This window comes from Heloderma suspectum, chromosome 2 (genome assembly GCF_057233095.1).
Source record: "Heloderma suspectum isolate Gila_16-S chromosome 2, 16-S_ref, whole genome shotgun sequence".
Lineage (NCBI taxonomy): Eukaryota > Metazoa > Chordata > Lepidosauria > Squamata > Helodermatidae > Heloderma > Heloderma suspectum.
The window spans coordinates 359,817,045-359,833,683 of NC_139459.1; the positions used below are offsets into that span (position 1 = coordinate 359,817,045).

A 16,639-nucleotide genomic window follows, 5' to 3' on the forward strand; every position below is an offset into this window, starting at 1 on the left:
GCACTAGTTACCGGTGTGTTTCCAAGTCCAGTTCAAAGTGCTGGTTTTGACCTTTAAAGCCTTAAACGGTTTGGGACCAAGTTACTTGAAGGACCGCCTTCACCCGTATCAGCCTGCCTGCACTTTAAGATCAGAAAGAGAGGCCCTTCTCATCTGCCCGCCTGTGAGAACAGTTAGGTGGGTGACCACACGTGGGAGGGCCTTCTCTTCAGTGGCCCCACACCTTTGGAACAAGTTGCCATTGGAGGTCCGCCATGCTCTGTCATTAAGGACTTTTAAGAAGGCCTTAAAAGCATATTATTTTACGTGGCCTTCTCTTGATATGACTGCTATTGTTGCTGTTACTGCCGTTAACATTGTTTCTGGTTTTATTGTTTGCTTTTATTGTTATCACTTTTAATATTTTAATTGTTTTTATGTATTTTATTGCTGTAAGATGCCTTGGGAGGGCTTCTGTCCTGAAAGGCGGTCAAGAAATGTTTTAAATAAAGTAGATAGATCCTTCGGGCCAAAACACACATTACTTTAAATCTGTATCTAGCACTTATGTCTTTTAAAATTTTTACTCTTGAGTAGATGCAGAGCCCCCAATCTGGATTGGACCCATAGTGGGTGGGGTAGGGGTTAAATCACCTCTACCCCTCCCCACAAGATAGGATCCCAATCTGAATTTGATGTCCTCTGCCTACTCTACAATGAAAAAAGAGCACAGCTGCAAAATATGGATTTAAAAAGTCATGTCTGTTTTGGCCCTTGGTCTGATTCAGCAGGGCTTTTCTTAGGTTCTTGTGTCAAAGGCCTGTGTCTAAAGCACTGGAATAACAGAGACAGGCATGGAACTTGTAATTAACACATTTATGGTTCCAGAATCCTGAGGGCTGATCCGCTGAATGCCAATGAAACACATCAGACAGTAAGACCCTATTCTCTCCGGTGAATTTTAGACGTACCTTTCTGCAGCTGAAGTCCAGATACCAGAGTGTCTGGAGAAGGAAAGGGAAGAGAGGCTGAGCATCATACCATTGTGCGAATATCAAATCTGATCAACAAAATGATCTCATAGCATTGTAGCGTGGGTTATGGCAGGAACAAGGATTGCCACATTATCAGTTGAGCAGTCCTTTTTGAGAGGCCAATTCATTCAACTAAGGGGATCTCTACACCTCAAGTTTATTGCACATCCATGCTCACTCACTGAATTGTGAGGGTCTATTACATGGCATCGTCGTTGTCCAGTCGTTATTCCACTCTTTCCTCCCACTTATCCTGTGTTTTCCTCAAACGGAAAAAATTGAGTTTTTTCCAGATACGTGCAAATGGAGCGCCATGTCCTCCCCGTGTATTTCTCCCCTAGCGCGAATGAAGCGCTGAGTGTGGTTGTTGGGGGCATTGTCATGATGTCGAAGGTGGTGACGAAGGTCTGGTGGGCGTTCAGCCTTCCAGCTCCTGAGCCATTTTGGCTCCTCGCCATTTTCAGTCTGCCTGTTTAAAACAGGGTGGTAGAGTGGCAGCGGGGGGGGGGGGCGCAGAGCGGAGGAGCAGCAGAGCAGCAGGGACTGGCCAAAAGCATGGAAGAGGGAAGTGGGCCTGGGGAGATTGGTGCGGGGGCTGTCTGTGTGTCAGTCCCCATCCATCACTAATGTACAAGGGGAAGGAAAGGGGCAGGAACCCAGCAGCAAGTACCGCTGAACCTGGAGCGTGTGTAATGCCTCTTCATGGAAACGTAACGCTATGGGAACGGACATCGACAGAGAAGGAAGGGCGTGTAGAGGGAATCAGTGCTGATCCTGCATTTAAAATGAGAGTGGAAAGCCCCATTTTAAATGCAGGATTTTAGGCTGGTGTAGAAATCCCCTAAAACACCAGTGTCATCTGCTCGGGGGGCGGGGGGGGGGGGGGAGAGAAGCCTGGTGTTTATTATTTGATTTGTGCCCCACCTTTCTACCAAGAAAAATGGCACTGAAGGTGACTTACAATCACAAATAAAACTTGATTAAAACAATAATAAAACATATACATTAAAATACAATTAAAAATGCAACAACAACAGAATAAAAACACCCTGAGAATGCACTAGGTTTCTCAAGCATTCGTCTCCAATGCTCAGAAGACCCTGAGGGGCTTTTAAGTGTTATTTATTTCATTTTTATTTAGTACATTTCTTATCCTCCCAATAACTAATGTTCTCTGGGCAGATTACAACCAGTTAGAAAACTAAAATGCTGTTTTAAAATACAGTTAAAAATATAAAATAAAATACAAAGATTGAAAACAATAAAATACAATATAATGCAAAACAATAACCGGAATTGATAATATGCATTTATTTAGCATGCTTTAGTGAGTGGAGGAATGCTGGAAAAGCTTGACTGATGCTAGCCCTATTCCACCTGCTACCCAGCCTCAAATCCTCAAGGTGAGGCTTTTCTTTCCTTGGGGGAAGGGGAGCAAGTAACCATCAGAGGAAGGCAGGGAGAAGACATGGAGTGCAGGTCCAGTTTGAGGCTGTGTGCCCACTGCAATTTGAGCAGGGAAGCTTACACAGTTGAGTTCCATCAAATTCTCATCTCGTCCCACATCATTATGAAAAGCTAAACTGTTGTTATATTTGCCTCCTACACTCCTTCCAAGGAGCTGTGGTCAGCAAACATGGGTTTTCCCAGGTAGCCCCCCCTCCAAGTACTCAGCAAGCCCAGACATGCTTAGCTTCAGATTCGGAAGTATGTCAGTCCCCTTCACACTGTTCTCTAGGTCAGACTCCCCCAACCTGGTGCCCTCCAGATGTTTTGTACTTCAGCTCCCATCAGCCCTAGTCAGCATGGCCAATGGTCAGGAATGCTGGGAGTTACAGTCCAAAACCTCTGGGGGGCACAAGGTTGTGGAAGGTCCTAGGCCCAGCTATAGCACACTCCAGCAAGAGGAGTTATTCACACTGGCCAGTTTTCATTAATCTGTTTTGGCCACTGTCATCTACAGAAAGGGCATCAAAGAGAAGGGGGATGCCCAAGAGGGACTATAAAGGTGCTTCCACCAACAGAAATGCCTCGAAAGATCACGTTCCCCACTCCCGGTGCCAAACATAAACACACACACCCTTCCATTTTGAATGGAAGGCAATGGCAAACCACCCTGCTACAGTCTGCCATGAAAACGCCAGCGCAAGCAGTGTCCCTCTAGGAGTCAGCAATGACTCGGTGCTTGCACAGGAGGAACCTTTCCTTTTTTTCCTATCACACATACCCCAATTAAACAATGCAGGATGTTGAAGCACCAATGGGTACAAAATGAATGACTCGAGATCAAAGATGAAGAACACATTTCTAACACAAAAGACAAAATAAGTTTGCAGGGGTGGGTTTGACTAGACACCTCTCCACAATGAAATTAAATGGCTTCTTCAATTGGCGCTCAAATCTATTTTCCTGGCCCTGCTAACATGATGAATGTTGTTGTTCAGTCGCGAAGTCGTGTCCGACTCTTCGTAACCCCATGGACCATAGCACGCCAGGCCTTCCTGTCCTCCACTCTCTCCCGGAGTGTGCTCAAGTTCATATCCATTGCATTGGTGATGCTATCTAGCCATCTCCTCCTCTGCCGCCCCTTTCTCCTTCTGCCTTCAATCTCTAACATGATGAATAACCCAGCATCAGGGTCTAACATGATGAATAGCCTGGAGCTAATGGAGAGCCTCTCCAGCAAAGGAGATCGTTACCTTGTCATGGTGCTGGAGCTTGAGCACCTCAGTGACGTCATGAGCTAAACCGTGAAGGGACACCGAAGATGGGAAGGTCATGGCAGAGAGGTCAGACTAAATAAGATCCCTGGGGAAGGAAACGGCAACCCACCCCAGTATTCTTGCCATGAAAACTAAATGGATCAGTACAACCAGAGATATGTCAGTATACCATTGGAAGATAGGACTCCCAGGTCGGAAGATGGTCAAAATGCTACTGGGGAAGAACAGAGGATAAGTTCAACTAGCCCCAGATGGGATGATGCTGCTAATTCAAAGCCAAAAGGATGGCTAGCAGCCGATGGTGCTGGTGGTGAACGACGAATCCGATGTTCTAAAGATCAGCACACCACAGGAACCTGGAATGTAAGATCTATGAGCCAGGGCAAATTGGATGTGGTTATTGGGGAGATGTCAAGATTAAATATAGACATCTTGGGTGTCAGTGAATTGAAATGGACTGGAATGGGCCACTTCACATCAAATGACCACCAGATCTACTACTGTGGTCAAGAGGACCACAGAAGAAATGGAGGAGCCTTCATAATTAATAATAAAGTGGCTAAAGCAGCGCTTGGATACAATCCAAAAAATGACAGAATGATCTCAATTCGAATTCAGGGTAAGCCATTTAACATCACAGTGATCCAAATATACGCCCCAACCACAGATGCTGAAAAAGCAGAAGTAGATCAGTTCTATGAGGATCTGCAGCACCTACTGGATAATACGCCAAAAAAAGATGTTATTTTCATTACAGGAGACTGGAATGCTAAGGTGGGTAGTCAAACGACACCTGGAATTACAGGCAAGCATGTTCCGGGAGAACAAAATGAAGCAGGACATAGGCTGATAGAATTTTGCCAAGACAACTCACTGTGCATAACAAACACTCTCTTCCAACAACCTAAAAGACGACTTTATACATGGACTTCACCAGACGGTCGACACCGAAATCAGATTGACTACATCCTTTGTAGCCAAAGGTGGCGGACATCTCTGCAGTCGGTAAAAACAAGACCTGGAGCTGACTGTAGTTCAGATCATGCACTTCTTATTGCACAATTTAGAATCAGACTCAAGAGAATAGGGAAGACCCACAGATCAGTTAGATATGAGCTCACTAATATTCCTCATGAATATGCAGTGGAGGTGAAGAATAGATTTAAGGGACTAGATTTAGTAGATAGGGTCCCAGAAGAACTATGGACAGAAGTTCGCAACATTGTTCAGGAGGCGGCAACAAAAAACGTCCCAAAGAAAAAGAAAACCAAGAAGGCAAGATGGCTGTCTGCTGAGACACTGGAAGCAGCCCAAGAAAGAAGGAAAGCAAAAGGCAACAGTGATAGGGGGAGATATGCCCAATTAAATGCAAAATTCCAGAGGTTAGCCAGAAGAGATAAGGAATTATTTTTAAACAAGCAATGCGCAGAAGTGGAAGAAGATAACAGAATAGGAAGGACAAGAGACCTCTTCCAGAAAATCAGAAACATTGGAGGTAAATTCCAGGCAAAAATGGGTATGATCAAAAACAAACATGGCAAAGACCTAACAGAAGCAGAAGAGATCAAGAAAAGGTGGCATGAATATATGGAAGATCTGTATAGGAAGAATAATAATATCGGGGATAGATTTGATGGTGTGGTCAGTGAGCTAGAGCCAGACATCCTGAAGAGTGAGGTTGAATGGGCCTTAAGAAGCACTGCTAATAACAAGGCAGCAGGAGATGACGGTATCCCAGAGGAACTGTTTAAAATCTTGCAAGATGATGCTGTCAAGGTGATGCATGCCATATGCCAGCAAATTTGGAAAACACAAGAATGGCCAACAGATGGGAAAAAATCAACTTATATCCCCATACCAAAAAAGGGAAGCACCAAACAGTGTTCAAACTATCCAACAGTGGCACTTATTTCACATGCCAGTAAGGTAATGCTCAAGATCTTGCAAGGTAGACTCCAGCAATTCATGGAACGAGAATTGCCAGATGTACAAGCTGGGTTTAGAAAAGGCAGAGGAACTAGAGACCAAATTGCCAATATCCGCTGGATAATGGAGAAAGCCAGGGAGTTTCAGAAAGACATCTATTTCTGTTTTATTGACTATCCTAAAGCCTTTGACTGTGTGGATCATAACGAAGTGTGGCAAGTTCTTGGTGGTATGGGGATACCAAGTCATCTTGTCTGCCTCCTGAGGAATCTGTGTAACGACCAAGTACCAACGGTAAGAACAGACCACGGAACAACGGACTGGTTTAAGATTGGGAAAGGAGTACGGCAGGGTTGTATACTCTCCCCCTACCTATTCAACCTGTACGCAGAACACATCATGCGATGTGCTGGGCTTGATGAAGCCAAGGCTGGAGTTAAAATCACTGGAGGAAACATTAACCATCTCAGATATGCAGATGATACCACTTTGATGGCTGAAAGCGAGGAGGAGCTGAGGAACCTTATGATGAAGGTGAAAGAAGAAAGTGCAAAAGCTGGGTTGCAATTAAACCTCAAAAAAACCAAGATTATGGCAACCAGCTTGATTGATAACTGGCAAACAGAGGGAGAAAACGTGGAGACAGTGACAGACTTTGTCTTTCTAGGCGCAAAGATTACTGCAGACACTGACTGCGGCCAGGAAATCAGAAGACATTTACTTCTTGGGAGGACAGCAATGACAAATCTTGATAAAATAGTGAAGAGCAGAGATATCACACTGACAACAAAGGTCCGCATAATTAAAGCAATGGTAATCCCCATAGTAACCTATGGCTGCAAAAGCTGGACCATAAGGAAGGCTGAGCGAAGGAAGATAGATGCTTTTGAACTGTGGTGCTGGAGGAAAATTCTGAGAGTGCCTTGGACTGCAAGAAGATCAAACCAGTCCATACTCCAGGAAATAAAGCCAGACTACACACTGGAGGGAATGATATTAAAGGCAAAACTGCAGTACTTTGGCCACATCATGAGAAGACAGGATACCCTGGAGAAGATGCTGATGCTAGGGAAAGTGGAAGGCAAAAGGAAGAAGGCCGACCAAGGGCAAGATGGATGGATGGTGTTCTGGAGGTGACCGACTCGACCTTGGGGGAGCTGGGGGTGGCGACGGCCAACAGGAAGCTCTGGTGTGGGCTGGTCCATGAAGTCACGAAGAGTCGGAAGCGACTGACCGAATAAACAACAAATGGAGAGCCTAATGCCCAGTATAAAACCTTTGCAGCCATTCTTCATTACCTCTGAATTGCTTCATGACACCCTCCAGAAAGGGAGTTACGTCACAGAAGTCCCAGATCCTCCACTTCAGCGCAGGAGGAAATGCCATGGTATTCTCAAATTTTGCCTTCTCCTCACACCTGGTTGAGACAAACAGTGTTAATCCACCATCCATCCAATCCAGAACTCCTGAATGGAGGAAAAGAAGGAAATGGAGAGGAAGAAAATGGCAGAAAGCCCAGGGACACAGGTGGATGTAAAAAGGCAAAGGGCGGGGAATGCACTGAGGAGATGCCTCCCTCTTACAGTAGTTCCCAGGACAGCAAGATCCCAGCATCTGTGGGCCAGTCTAGACATGATGAGGAACCAGGGCTGCCTCTGTGAGCATTTCCTCCTCATCTCTTTCCAGGAATATCTCCCAAAAGAAGATGTGCCATGTGAGATCATCACATGCAGAGGTTTCCCCACCCTTGCCCTTGTGGGAGGAATGGAGTCTTGGAGTGCAATGATGCTCAAAGGTGGGAGGGAGGCTGGATGGCCAGGTGGTAAATAAGGCCTCCAGGTAGTTTCTGAAAACTCCCCAATGGAAACAGGCAGGTACTCCCGGTAGGGCTAGATATTTATCTGTCATCAAAAGGCCTTAATACAGAGTCTCCCAATTTCTAACAATGGTCTGTACAATTTGGCAATCTGCACCTTATATAATTTGCTGCTAATATACATCATTTTAGGTTTCATTCCAGTGTCGTTCTATGCATTTTAGAAAGCAATCCTATGGCCCTGGGGAAGCATCCCAAGGACCATAGGCTGGCTTGGATTCCCCCTCCGAGGTCAGAGACAGCTCAGAAGAGGGAGTTAGAGATCCAACCCCACCTCCTTGCAGCCAGCATGGAGAAAACCATGGCAGCTGCCTCTTTGAGTCGGAAAATTGACCTCGGAGAGGGGGGAAGGGGGGCATTCCAGTGGGCAGAGAGGAGACTGGAGAAGCCAGAATACAATTTCTCTCCATCCTGCTCCAGCCTCCTTCCCTCCCTCTCTGAAGTGCCCTGAAAAGCTTGTCTAGTGGAAAAACAAAGATTAGAAGAAGGGGAGGCAAAGATCGCCTCTGCCACTCCTCCCGCCATGCTGGCTTCAGCCAGGCAGGGCATAGGAATCTCAGAAGCTTCCAATTGCAGAGGCGAGGATATAATCCATAGGATTGTGCCCTTAGATACTTGACTTTAGCACCTTTCTCCAGCTGAGACCTGGCTAGTCAGGCAGGCCTGGGCTGGCCACAGTCACTCAGGGCTATGGAAACTGTAAGGTGTTGTACGTGGGGCTGTTCTTCAACAGTGCTCAGAAACTGCAATTGGCCCAGGAGGCAGCAGCTAAATTCTGAACTGAGTGCTACTGTATGGAGCATACAACTCTGGTATTATTCCAGCTGCACTGATGACCAGTTTGTTTCCAGGTTCAGTGCAAGGTGCTGGAGCTAACCTTTAAAGCAGGAGTGAGGAAACTCTGGCCCATGGTCCAGGTGCAGCCTGCAGGGCCTCTCCTTCGATGCCTCATCACCTCCTTTCCCCCCACTACTCAGCTGTTCCTCACCAATCGGCTGAGCAGAGAAGGGGGAAGAGACTGTGGCAGGGAAGGTGAAGCCTCCCCTCCCTGCAATCTCCCCCTCCTGTGGTGCTCAGCTGATCGGTTGGAAATGGGGAACAGGTGGCTTGGCTGCAGAGTCCTCCTGCTGACCAACGACTCCTCAGCCCCTTTTTCCCAACTGCACCCAGCATGGCAGGAAAGGGAGCTGCCAGCAGAGAAACAGATTGCTCTGCTCCTGCCCCGGCAGCCTCCTGCATTTCTGTGCTGGGCTGGAAGAAAGAGGAGCCTCTTCCCCTGCAGCGCCCCCAGGATAGAAGGAAACCTGAATGGAAGGCAAACATATGAATGGGAAGAAAGAATGTGACTGGGGGTGAAAAAAGAGAAAAAACAGGGTGACAGAGAAAAGGGGTGTCCATGCTGACTTTTGCCTTTGGGCCCTCCCACCACCAGCATGCAGCCTGGACTACTTTATCCCAGGGAGTGTGGCCGTGGATTGTAAGGAAGGCTCCCCATCATTGGTCCTAAATGGTTTGGGGCCAGGATATCAGATGGACTGCGTCATCTCCCAAGTTCCTTTTTGTATGTTCTAGTCATCATCAGAGGTCCTGCTCCACGTTTCCCCACCTTCAGAATTGGGGTGGGTGGGCCCGAGACACAGTGCCAACATTCGGGAATCCCCCCCCCCCCCGGAGGCAGCCCTGCCTGGCCCACTCGCTGCATGCCTTTCAGGAAGCAGTACAGACTGGTCTCTTTAAGAAGGCCTTTGGCTGTTGATGCTACACCGTCTTTTACTGTGCTACTCTTTCCTAGCATCATGGAAAAGAAATAAGTGGGATTTGCTTACCTCTGCAGGGAGCTCCTAATATCCTAGAGGGGAAAAGAGAGAAAGGAGGAGGAACTCAGCGCGTGCCAAATGCTAAATTCACAAGTGTGCAGCAGCCTCACACAAACCACTCAGAGACTGAAGGTGTATCTTTGTAAAGCGAGAAGAAAATCTGAAAGAGAATGAAGTCAGCAGCCAGCATTTTGGGCGGGTGGGGGAATGTACTGCTGAAGCAGGTAAGTGAACATATTGGCCAAAACACAACATTCCCCATATAACATGTTATATGTTATAACCCATGGCACCAGATTCCATTTGTCCCAAAGAGCAGCAGGTGAGAGTGTGTTGTTTTTTTACTTCCATAAAGTCAAAATAGAGCATTGGGGTTCTGAAAAATGTTTCTTTAAAACTAAGTCACAGATGCTTCAGATTCAAGCCCCAACGCCTGTCTACCATTATGCCTGGCAGATTGCAGTGCTTTCTGCCTAACCAGGCCAGTCCCCTAGATAATCCCTTAGAATGCAGGTAATTTTTTAATAGGGGCATATTTTCGATTGAAGAAACTATGAAGGGGCAGGAACCAGCCAAGGGGTCTTTCTCAACAGAGGCTTTAGCAGAGCCCTCCCATTACGAACCAAGGAATTTTTGGAGACAAAGTGAATGCAGTTTTTAACTCCCCCGTTCCCCCTGAGCAAACATCCTATGCGGATAGCAGTGAGCAGCTGAGGGGCATAAGGGGAGGCCCCTGACAGAGCCTCTGGGGCAATACACGCTGGGAAGGAGGGAGTTAAAGAGGCCTTTGCTTCTTCCTCAGGCTTTCACTAGAGAAAAGCAGAGAGGGGAGCTTTTGGGACTGGGAACCATGCTGGAGGCCAGATATGCAGCCACCAGTTACCCATTTCTACCTTAGATCACACTTTATTTGTGTACACCTATTTTCCTTCTAGAAAGTCAGATAAATTTAATGCTGTCTTAGAAGAAAATTATCAGAAGGTAACATAACCTCTTTAAAATAAGAACGCCAACAACGTACTTCTATACCCTAGGGGTATCCACCTTGAACATTTTAGGAAAGGGAGCATATAATTGTTTTAAATAAATATTTATAACGGCAGAGCATCCTTGATTGGGGTGCCCCAAGGATGGAATATCCACCCCATGGAGGTGCGCCCGGCACCAACATTGCAACTGTTTTGGCACCAGCACAAAGCCCTTTTTCGTTCGCCAAGGCATTTTAATTGGTTGATTCTTCTCTGTTCTTCTTTATTTGTTGTTGGAGTGTTTTTAGTGTTGTTGCGGTTTTAATTTATATTTGGTATCCATAAGGATGAAAATAAATTTTAAAATGTTTTAATAAATAAAAAGAATAAAAATAAGGTGCATATGCTGTTCTAATTCTGATGGATGCTTCTGTATACAACATACGCAGTTATCAGCTCTATAGAAACTAGGGCCCTTCAGGTATCGTGTAAGTGGAAAAGAGAGACAGCTACAGAGCTGCAGAGCCTCATTTTTGCCATCATCTTACCCACAGGAGTTTACATGCTGGCTGCTGACATTTCTCCTCCATCTCCGCGATGATTCTTTCAAGGTAGGAGAATTGCTCCGAGAGTCTGGCCATGTACTCATCCCGTTTCTTTGCAATCTCCTTCTCCAGCTCTTCCATCTCAGCCAGCAGACGCCTCTCTTGTTCATCCAGAAACTGGTGCAGTTGCCTGAATTTAGCCACTGTCTTTTCACTTTCTGATCTTATTTCTTTCTGTGTTAAGCAAATAGAAAGGGGTGAAAAGCAGGATAATGCCAGGAATGTTGGTTGCTTCTGGACTAAAGCCCTTTGGCGTTGCTTTTCTGCCATACACTGGAAGTGGAATTACAATGGAGGTCCCACAAAATGGTTAATATAATGCTATATTGTCAGCGAAAGCTCTTCCCCATGGCCAAGATCCTTTCATAATGTCTACTCACGAGTAAGATCCATTCTGCACATTCCAACGTTAATTGAAAGCTTTATATTTTCAGCTTCAGCGTGTTTTATTGCTTCCCTGCTCAGCACAAGGATGAATTGCCCCTTATTCAACTAGGGGATTAGAGATTATTTGTCCCTTATTCAGTCAGCTTTTGTTCCCAGCAGGAGGGAGGGAGGGAGGGAGGTGTGTGTGTGTGTGTGTGTGTGTGTGTGAGAGAGAGAGAGAGAGAATTATTAGTTTCTTTCTATTATAGCAAAGAAAGTAAGATGAAAAATAAATCAATGAAAAATACAACTCAACACATAACTTAACTAGAGAAAAGTGAATTAAGGAGCAATTAATCACTAGCTGCCCTGCCTCACTGAGCAGGAAGCTATAAAATGGGTTGAACCAACAAAGAGGAAGGAAGTGCTACATTTGCATTATAAGCTCCCATAGTAATTTGCGTGTCCTCACTGGAGGAAGCATTTTATTTAAAAAAACACATCACAAATTAGGCCTGAAAACACACACAAGGCAACACAGAAAATACTGGAATTAAACAGTTTGAGAACAACATGGAACAGATTAACTTTAACGAGTGAGTGACCAAAGGATGGAGAGAGTCCAAAGAAAAGGGCTGGCGTGGCAGCAACTATAGAAGTCACTGCAGTGAAGTGGTCACTCATAAGAATTCTCTAGGGGTTCTTCCAGACAGATGGCTCTTAGTGGCAACATTTAAAAGCATTGTGCAATTCTTCCACTTTACTTGCTTTTCTTTGGTAAGAAAAAAGATGGAAGAAATGGCAGGAAAATATGGGTGGGTTACAGAAGGAAGACAATCACGTTTGCATGCGCACACGCACACACGTATGTAAAACTCTGCAAATGAGGCAGGGCAACTGCACAATAAAAGTCTTGTTTGGAAGCACCCTAGGAAGGCCACTTCTGAGTTTTGCAGAAAACATTCAGCTAGGAAAGATTTTGCTAGAGGCATACAACAGAGCACGCTTAAGACCAAACTCCCCGTGAAAGTCAGTCACATATAGTCCCCGCCCCCTCCAGATATATCTGTTCTGTAAAATGCTGCAGCTGAGCCTGTAGGGTGTTGGATCAGGAGGCCAACTGTGACAAGTTTGCACGGCCCTTTGAAGATAAAGTCGCTCAGATTTGTCATGAAATGGATGCCACGATTAATTCGGTTCCAATAGTGGAGGGGTCCAGAGCACCATCTGGTACACTTTTATTGGATGAGTTTCAGTTATTGAGGCCCAAGGATGCAGACAAAGTGCTTGCCAAGTCCAACCGACCACTTGTGTGCTTGTCCCTTGCCCTTCATGGCTTATTAAATCAAACAAGGAGGGGTTGTCTGGCTGGGTCCAGGAGGTTGTAAATTCCTCCTTCAGAGAGGGGGTGGTGCCAGCCGCTTTAAAAGAGGTGGTAACCAGGCCACTCCTGAAAGAGCCTAACCTGGACCCAGAGGATATTAATAACTATAGGCTGGTGGCCAACATCCCCTTCCTGGGGAAGGTGCTTGAGTGGGTGGTTGCAGGACAACTCCAGGCACTCTTGAATGAAATGGATTATCTAGATCCATTTCAACTGGGCTGCAGGCCTGGTTTTGGAATGGAAACTGCCTTGATCACCCTGTGGGATGACCTCTGCCAGGAGAGGGACAGGGGGAGTGAGATACCAGCGGCTTGCGATACCATCAACCGTGGTGTCCAGCTGGATAGGTTGTCTGGGTTGGAAGTTGGAGGCACTGCAGTGCAGTGGTTCCACTCCTACTTGGATGGCCAACTCCAGAAGGTGGTGCTGGGGGATTATTGCTCTGTGCCTTGGCAATTATGCCATGGGGTTCCACAGGGCTCTATTTTATCCCCTACGCTGTTCAACATCTACATTTTTTCTTTTCTATTTTTTATAAACTGAAAACATTACGAAACCTAAAAAAAGAACAAAATAAAAATAAAAATACAACAACATGTTCAAAAATCCTCAGTTTCTAACATTACAATATTCGAGAAGAAAAAGAAAAGCGGGGGGGGGGGGTTACACATAAACTTCAGTAAAAGCAGACCAAATATCCGCATATAAGGCCATTTGCAAGTTACGCCTATATACCACTCTTTCAAATGTTGCTAGTGTTGTTAAGTTTTCAGTCCATTGCGTTACAGGCGGTGAGCTTTTATCCTTCCAATATCGTAGGCATCACCATGGCGATCACTCATGACCGAGTAAGATTGTCTTCCAAAACGAGAGTCTATATAGATAACTCTTTAAAAGGATTAAACAGATTAATAGAAGATAGGTCAATCAACACATTCATCTCTAGCAGTGGGTCTGCAGGTGGCTGTAAGGCCGTTTCTGGATCCGCACAGCCTCCCACAGTGAGGACATAGGTTTCCAGGTGGAAGGCGATCACGGTGACAGTTTGCTTGGCGTGCCTTCCGCTCAGCTCATTTCTCCCTTTCGCTCTGTACTCGAGCTTCTTCAAAGTCCATAGCGCCTTTATAGGCTGACCTCCAGTTGGAACGCTTAGGAGTTAGAGCTTCCCAGTTCTCAATGCTTCTATTACATTTTTTTAGATTAGCTTTAAGAACATCTTTAAATCCCTTTTGCTGTCCACCAATATTCCGTTTTCCATTCATAAGTTGGGAATAGAGTAACTGCTTTGGAAGACGATAATCAGGCATTCGAACAACATGGCCGATCCAGCGAAGCTGATGTTAGAGAATCACTGTTTCAACGCTGGTGGTCTTTGCTTCTTCCAGTAAGCTCACATTAGTCCATCTGTCTTCCCAAGTAATTATATTAATATCGTAGTATCAGTCTTTTAGCAACCAAAAGGATGCGAAAAATCCATTTACGCTGACCATGTGTTACATTCCAAGTAGCAGGTAAATAGTTTAAAAGAACATTTACATCAGTAAATATTAAAGAACTTTCCAATACAAAATTTATCCATACAATAACTTCCTCCCAAAAGGAGGCAGCCATTGAGAATTTCCAAAACATATGAATAAAAGAAGCACTGACTCCATTACATCTCCAACAATTAGTCAAATTTGACAAGGCTTTACTAAAAAGACGTTGTGGCATCCAATAGACACCAAACAATAATTTTTGCCAAATAAGGCGTAACTGAAGATCCACTGAAATGTCTGATACCGATGCCAAAACAGCAGCCCATTGATTAAGCAAAATAGGATGTTCCAATTCCCTGTTCCATTCCTGCTGTAAATCATTTGTGTCGTATTTATTCATTGATAATACATGTTTATAAACATGAATCGTAGGTCCATACAACTGATCCACTTCAATAAGTATTTCCAATAGTGAAGGATTCTCCAAGGCAGTAAAAGCAGCAGACCGAATCTAGATACCAACAAATGTTTCAATTGCAAGTACTACCATTCCGCTGAAGTCGACAGATCAAATTGATCTCGCAAAGTTGAAAATACCAAAAACTCCACATCTACATGAAATAGGGTTGGCGGAGAATTTCTCCCCGAAACTTCGGGGGGCCGAGCGCCAACGTGTTTGGCCCCCCGAACAAGTTTCGGGGAGAAATCCTCCGAGCCCCCCCCGCCCCCTGCACCCCCCCCCCCCGGGACAGGACTTACCTTCGCCGAATGTCCCTCCTGGCGGCGGGTCCGGCTGGCGGTTCGGCGGGTGTTCGAGCGGGGCGGAAGCGGCAGCCGGTCTTTTGACCGGCTGCCGCCGCCGCCATTGCAATAAAAGAAAAGAAAAAAAAAAACGCCCCCTGATAGGCTACGTGACGATTCACGTAGCCTATCACGGCTAGATTTGCAAAGTCAGCCGTGATAGGCTACGTCAATCGTCACGTAGCCTATCACAGGTGACTTTAAAAAAAAGAAAAGAAAAAGTGTGTACGGATAATGGCGGCCCCCATAGGGAGCCGCCATTCCTGTTCCTTATTTGGTCGCTGTAGTCTGCTACAGCGACCAAATAAGGAACAGGAATGGCGGCTCCCTATGGGGGCCGCCATTATCCGTACACACTTTTTCTTTTCTTTTTTTTAAAGTCACCTGTGATAGGCTACGTGACGATTGACGTAGCCTATCACGGCTGACTTTGCAAATCTAGCCGTGATAGGCTACGTGAATCGTCACGTAGCCTATCAGGGGGCGTTTTTTTTTTCTTTTCTTTTATTGCAATGGCGGCGGCGGCAGCCGGTCAAAAGACATTTACGTAGACTACAGCGACTAAATAAGGAACGCGAATGGCGGCTCCCTATGGGGGCCACCATTAGCGTACGCGCTTTTTTTTTTTTTAAGTCACCCGTGATAGGCTACGTGACGATTGACGTAGCCTATCACGGCTGACTTTGCAGATCTAGCCGTGATAGGCTACGTGAATCGTCACGTAGCCTATCAGGGGGCGTTTATTTTTATTTTTTTTAACTTCGCGTTCGTGGCCGGGCGAGGCAGGAAGCCTCCTCCCCGGCCTGAATTTCGGCCGGGCCGAGGCGGGAAGCTTCCCCCCCCGGCCGGAACTTCGCGGGGGGAGCAGCGAAGCGCCTCCCCCCCACCGCGAACGTCCTTCGAGGACAGGTAAGTGAACTGTTGGGGGAGGTTATTTGGAAGTGTGGGCTGAGGTGCCATCAATATGCGGATGACACCCAGCTCTACCTCTTTCTCATCAAAACCAAGTGAGGCAGTGGCTGTTCTGAATCAGTGCCTGGGCATGGTAATGGACTGGATGAGGACCAATAAACTGAAACTCAATCCAGACAAGATGGAGGTACTGTTAGTGGGTGGTTCATCTGTCCGGCTAGGTGATATTCAACCTGTTCTGGAGGGGGCTGCATTCCCCCTCAAGGATCACGTTCGTAGTTTGGGTGTGCTCTTGGACCCAGAACTGTCACTTGAGGCACAGGTGAACTCAGTGGCACGGAGCACTTTTTATCAGCTTAGGCTGGTATACCAACTACGCCCTTATCTGGACAGAGATAGCCTAGCTGCAGTTATCCGTGGTCTCATAACCTCTAGCCTGGATTAGTGCAATGCATTATACATGGGGCTGCCTTTGAAAGGCTCCAGAAACTTCAGCTGGTCCAAAATAGGGCAGCAAGATCATTAACAGGGACTGGCCAACGAGACCACATTATGCCAGTACTTTTCCAGCTGCACTGGCTGCCAGTCCATTTCCAGGCCAGATTCAAAGTGCTGGTATAAACATTCAAAGCCCTTAACGGCTTGGGGCCAGATTATCTGAAGGAACGCCTCCTCCCATATGAGCCCCTGCCGAAGGAAGTGAGGCAGGTAGCTACCAGGAAGAGGGCGTTTTCTGCTATGGCACTCCAGCTGTGGTATGAGCTCCCTAG

The 16,639-nt window shown here is 46.2% G+C and overlaps 1 protein-coding gene across 5 annotated transcripts in view; it reads right to left on the reverse strand.

The window, feature by feature from the left end:
- LOC146355622 (tripartite motif-containing protein 10-like) overlaps positions 1-16,639 on the reverse strand; it is a 43,216-nt gene that overhangs the window by 9,078 nt on the left and 17,499 nt on the right. For 3 of the 5 annotated variants that reach the window (XM_084831003.1, XM_084831002.1, XM_084831004.1), the window contains 4 exons: positions 10,872-11,102; positions 9,365-9,387; positions 6,961-7,079; positions 951-983 (listed from right to left, as the gene is read on the reverse strand). In XM_084831003.1, coding sequence (XP_084687129.1) covers positions 951-983; positions 6,961-7,079; positions 9,365-9,387; positions 10,872-11,102 — 406 coding nt within the window. The remainder of the gene's footprint in view (positions 1-950; positions 984-6,960; positions 7,080-9,364; positions 9,388-10,871; positions 11,103-16,639) is intronic. The other 2 variants (XM_084831007.1, XM_084831006.1) reach the window with 1 other exon arrangement.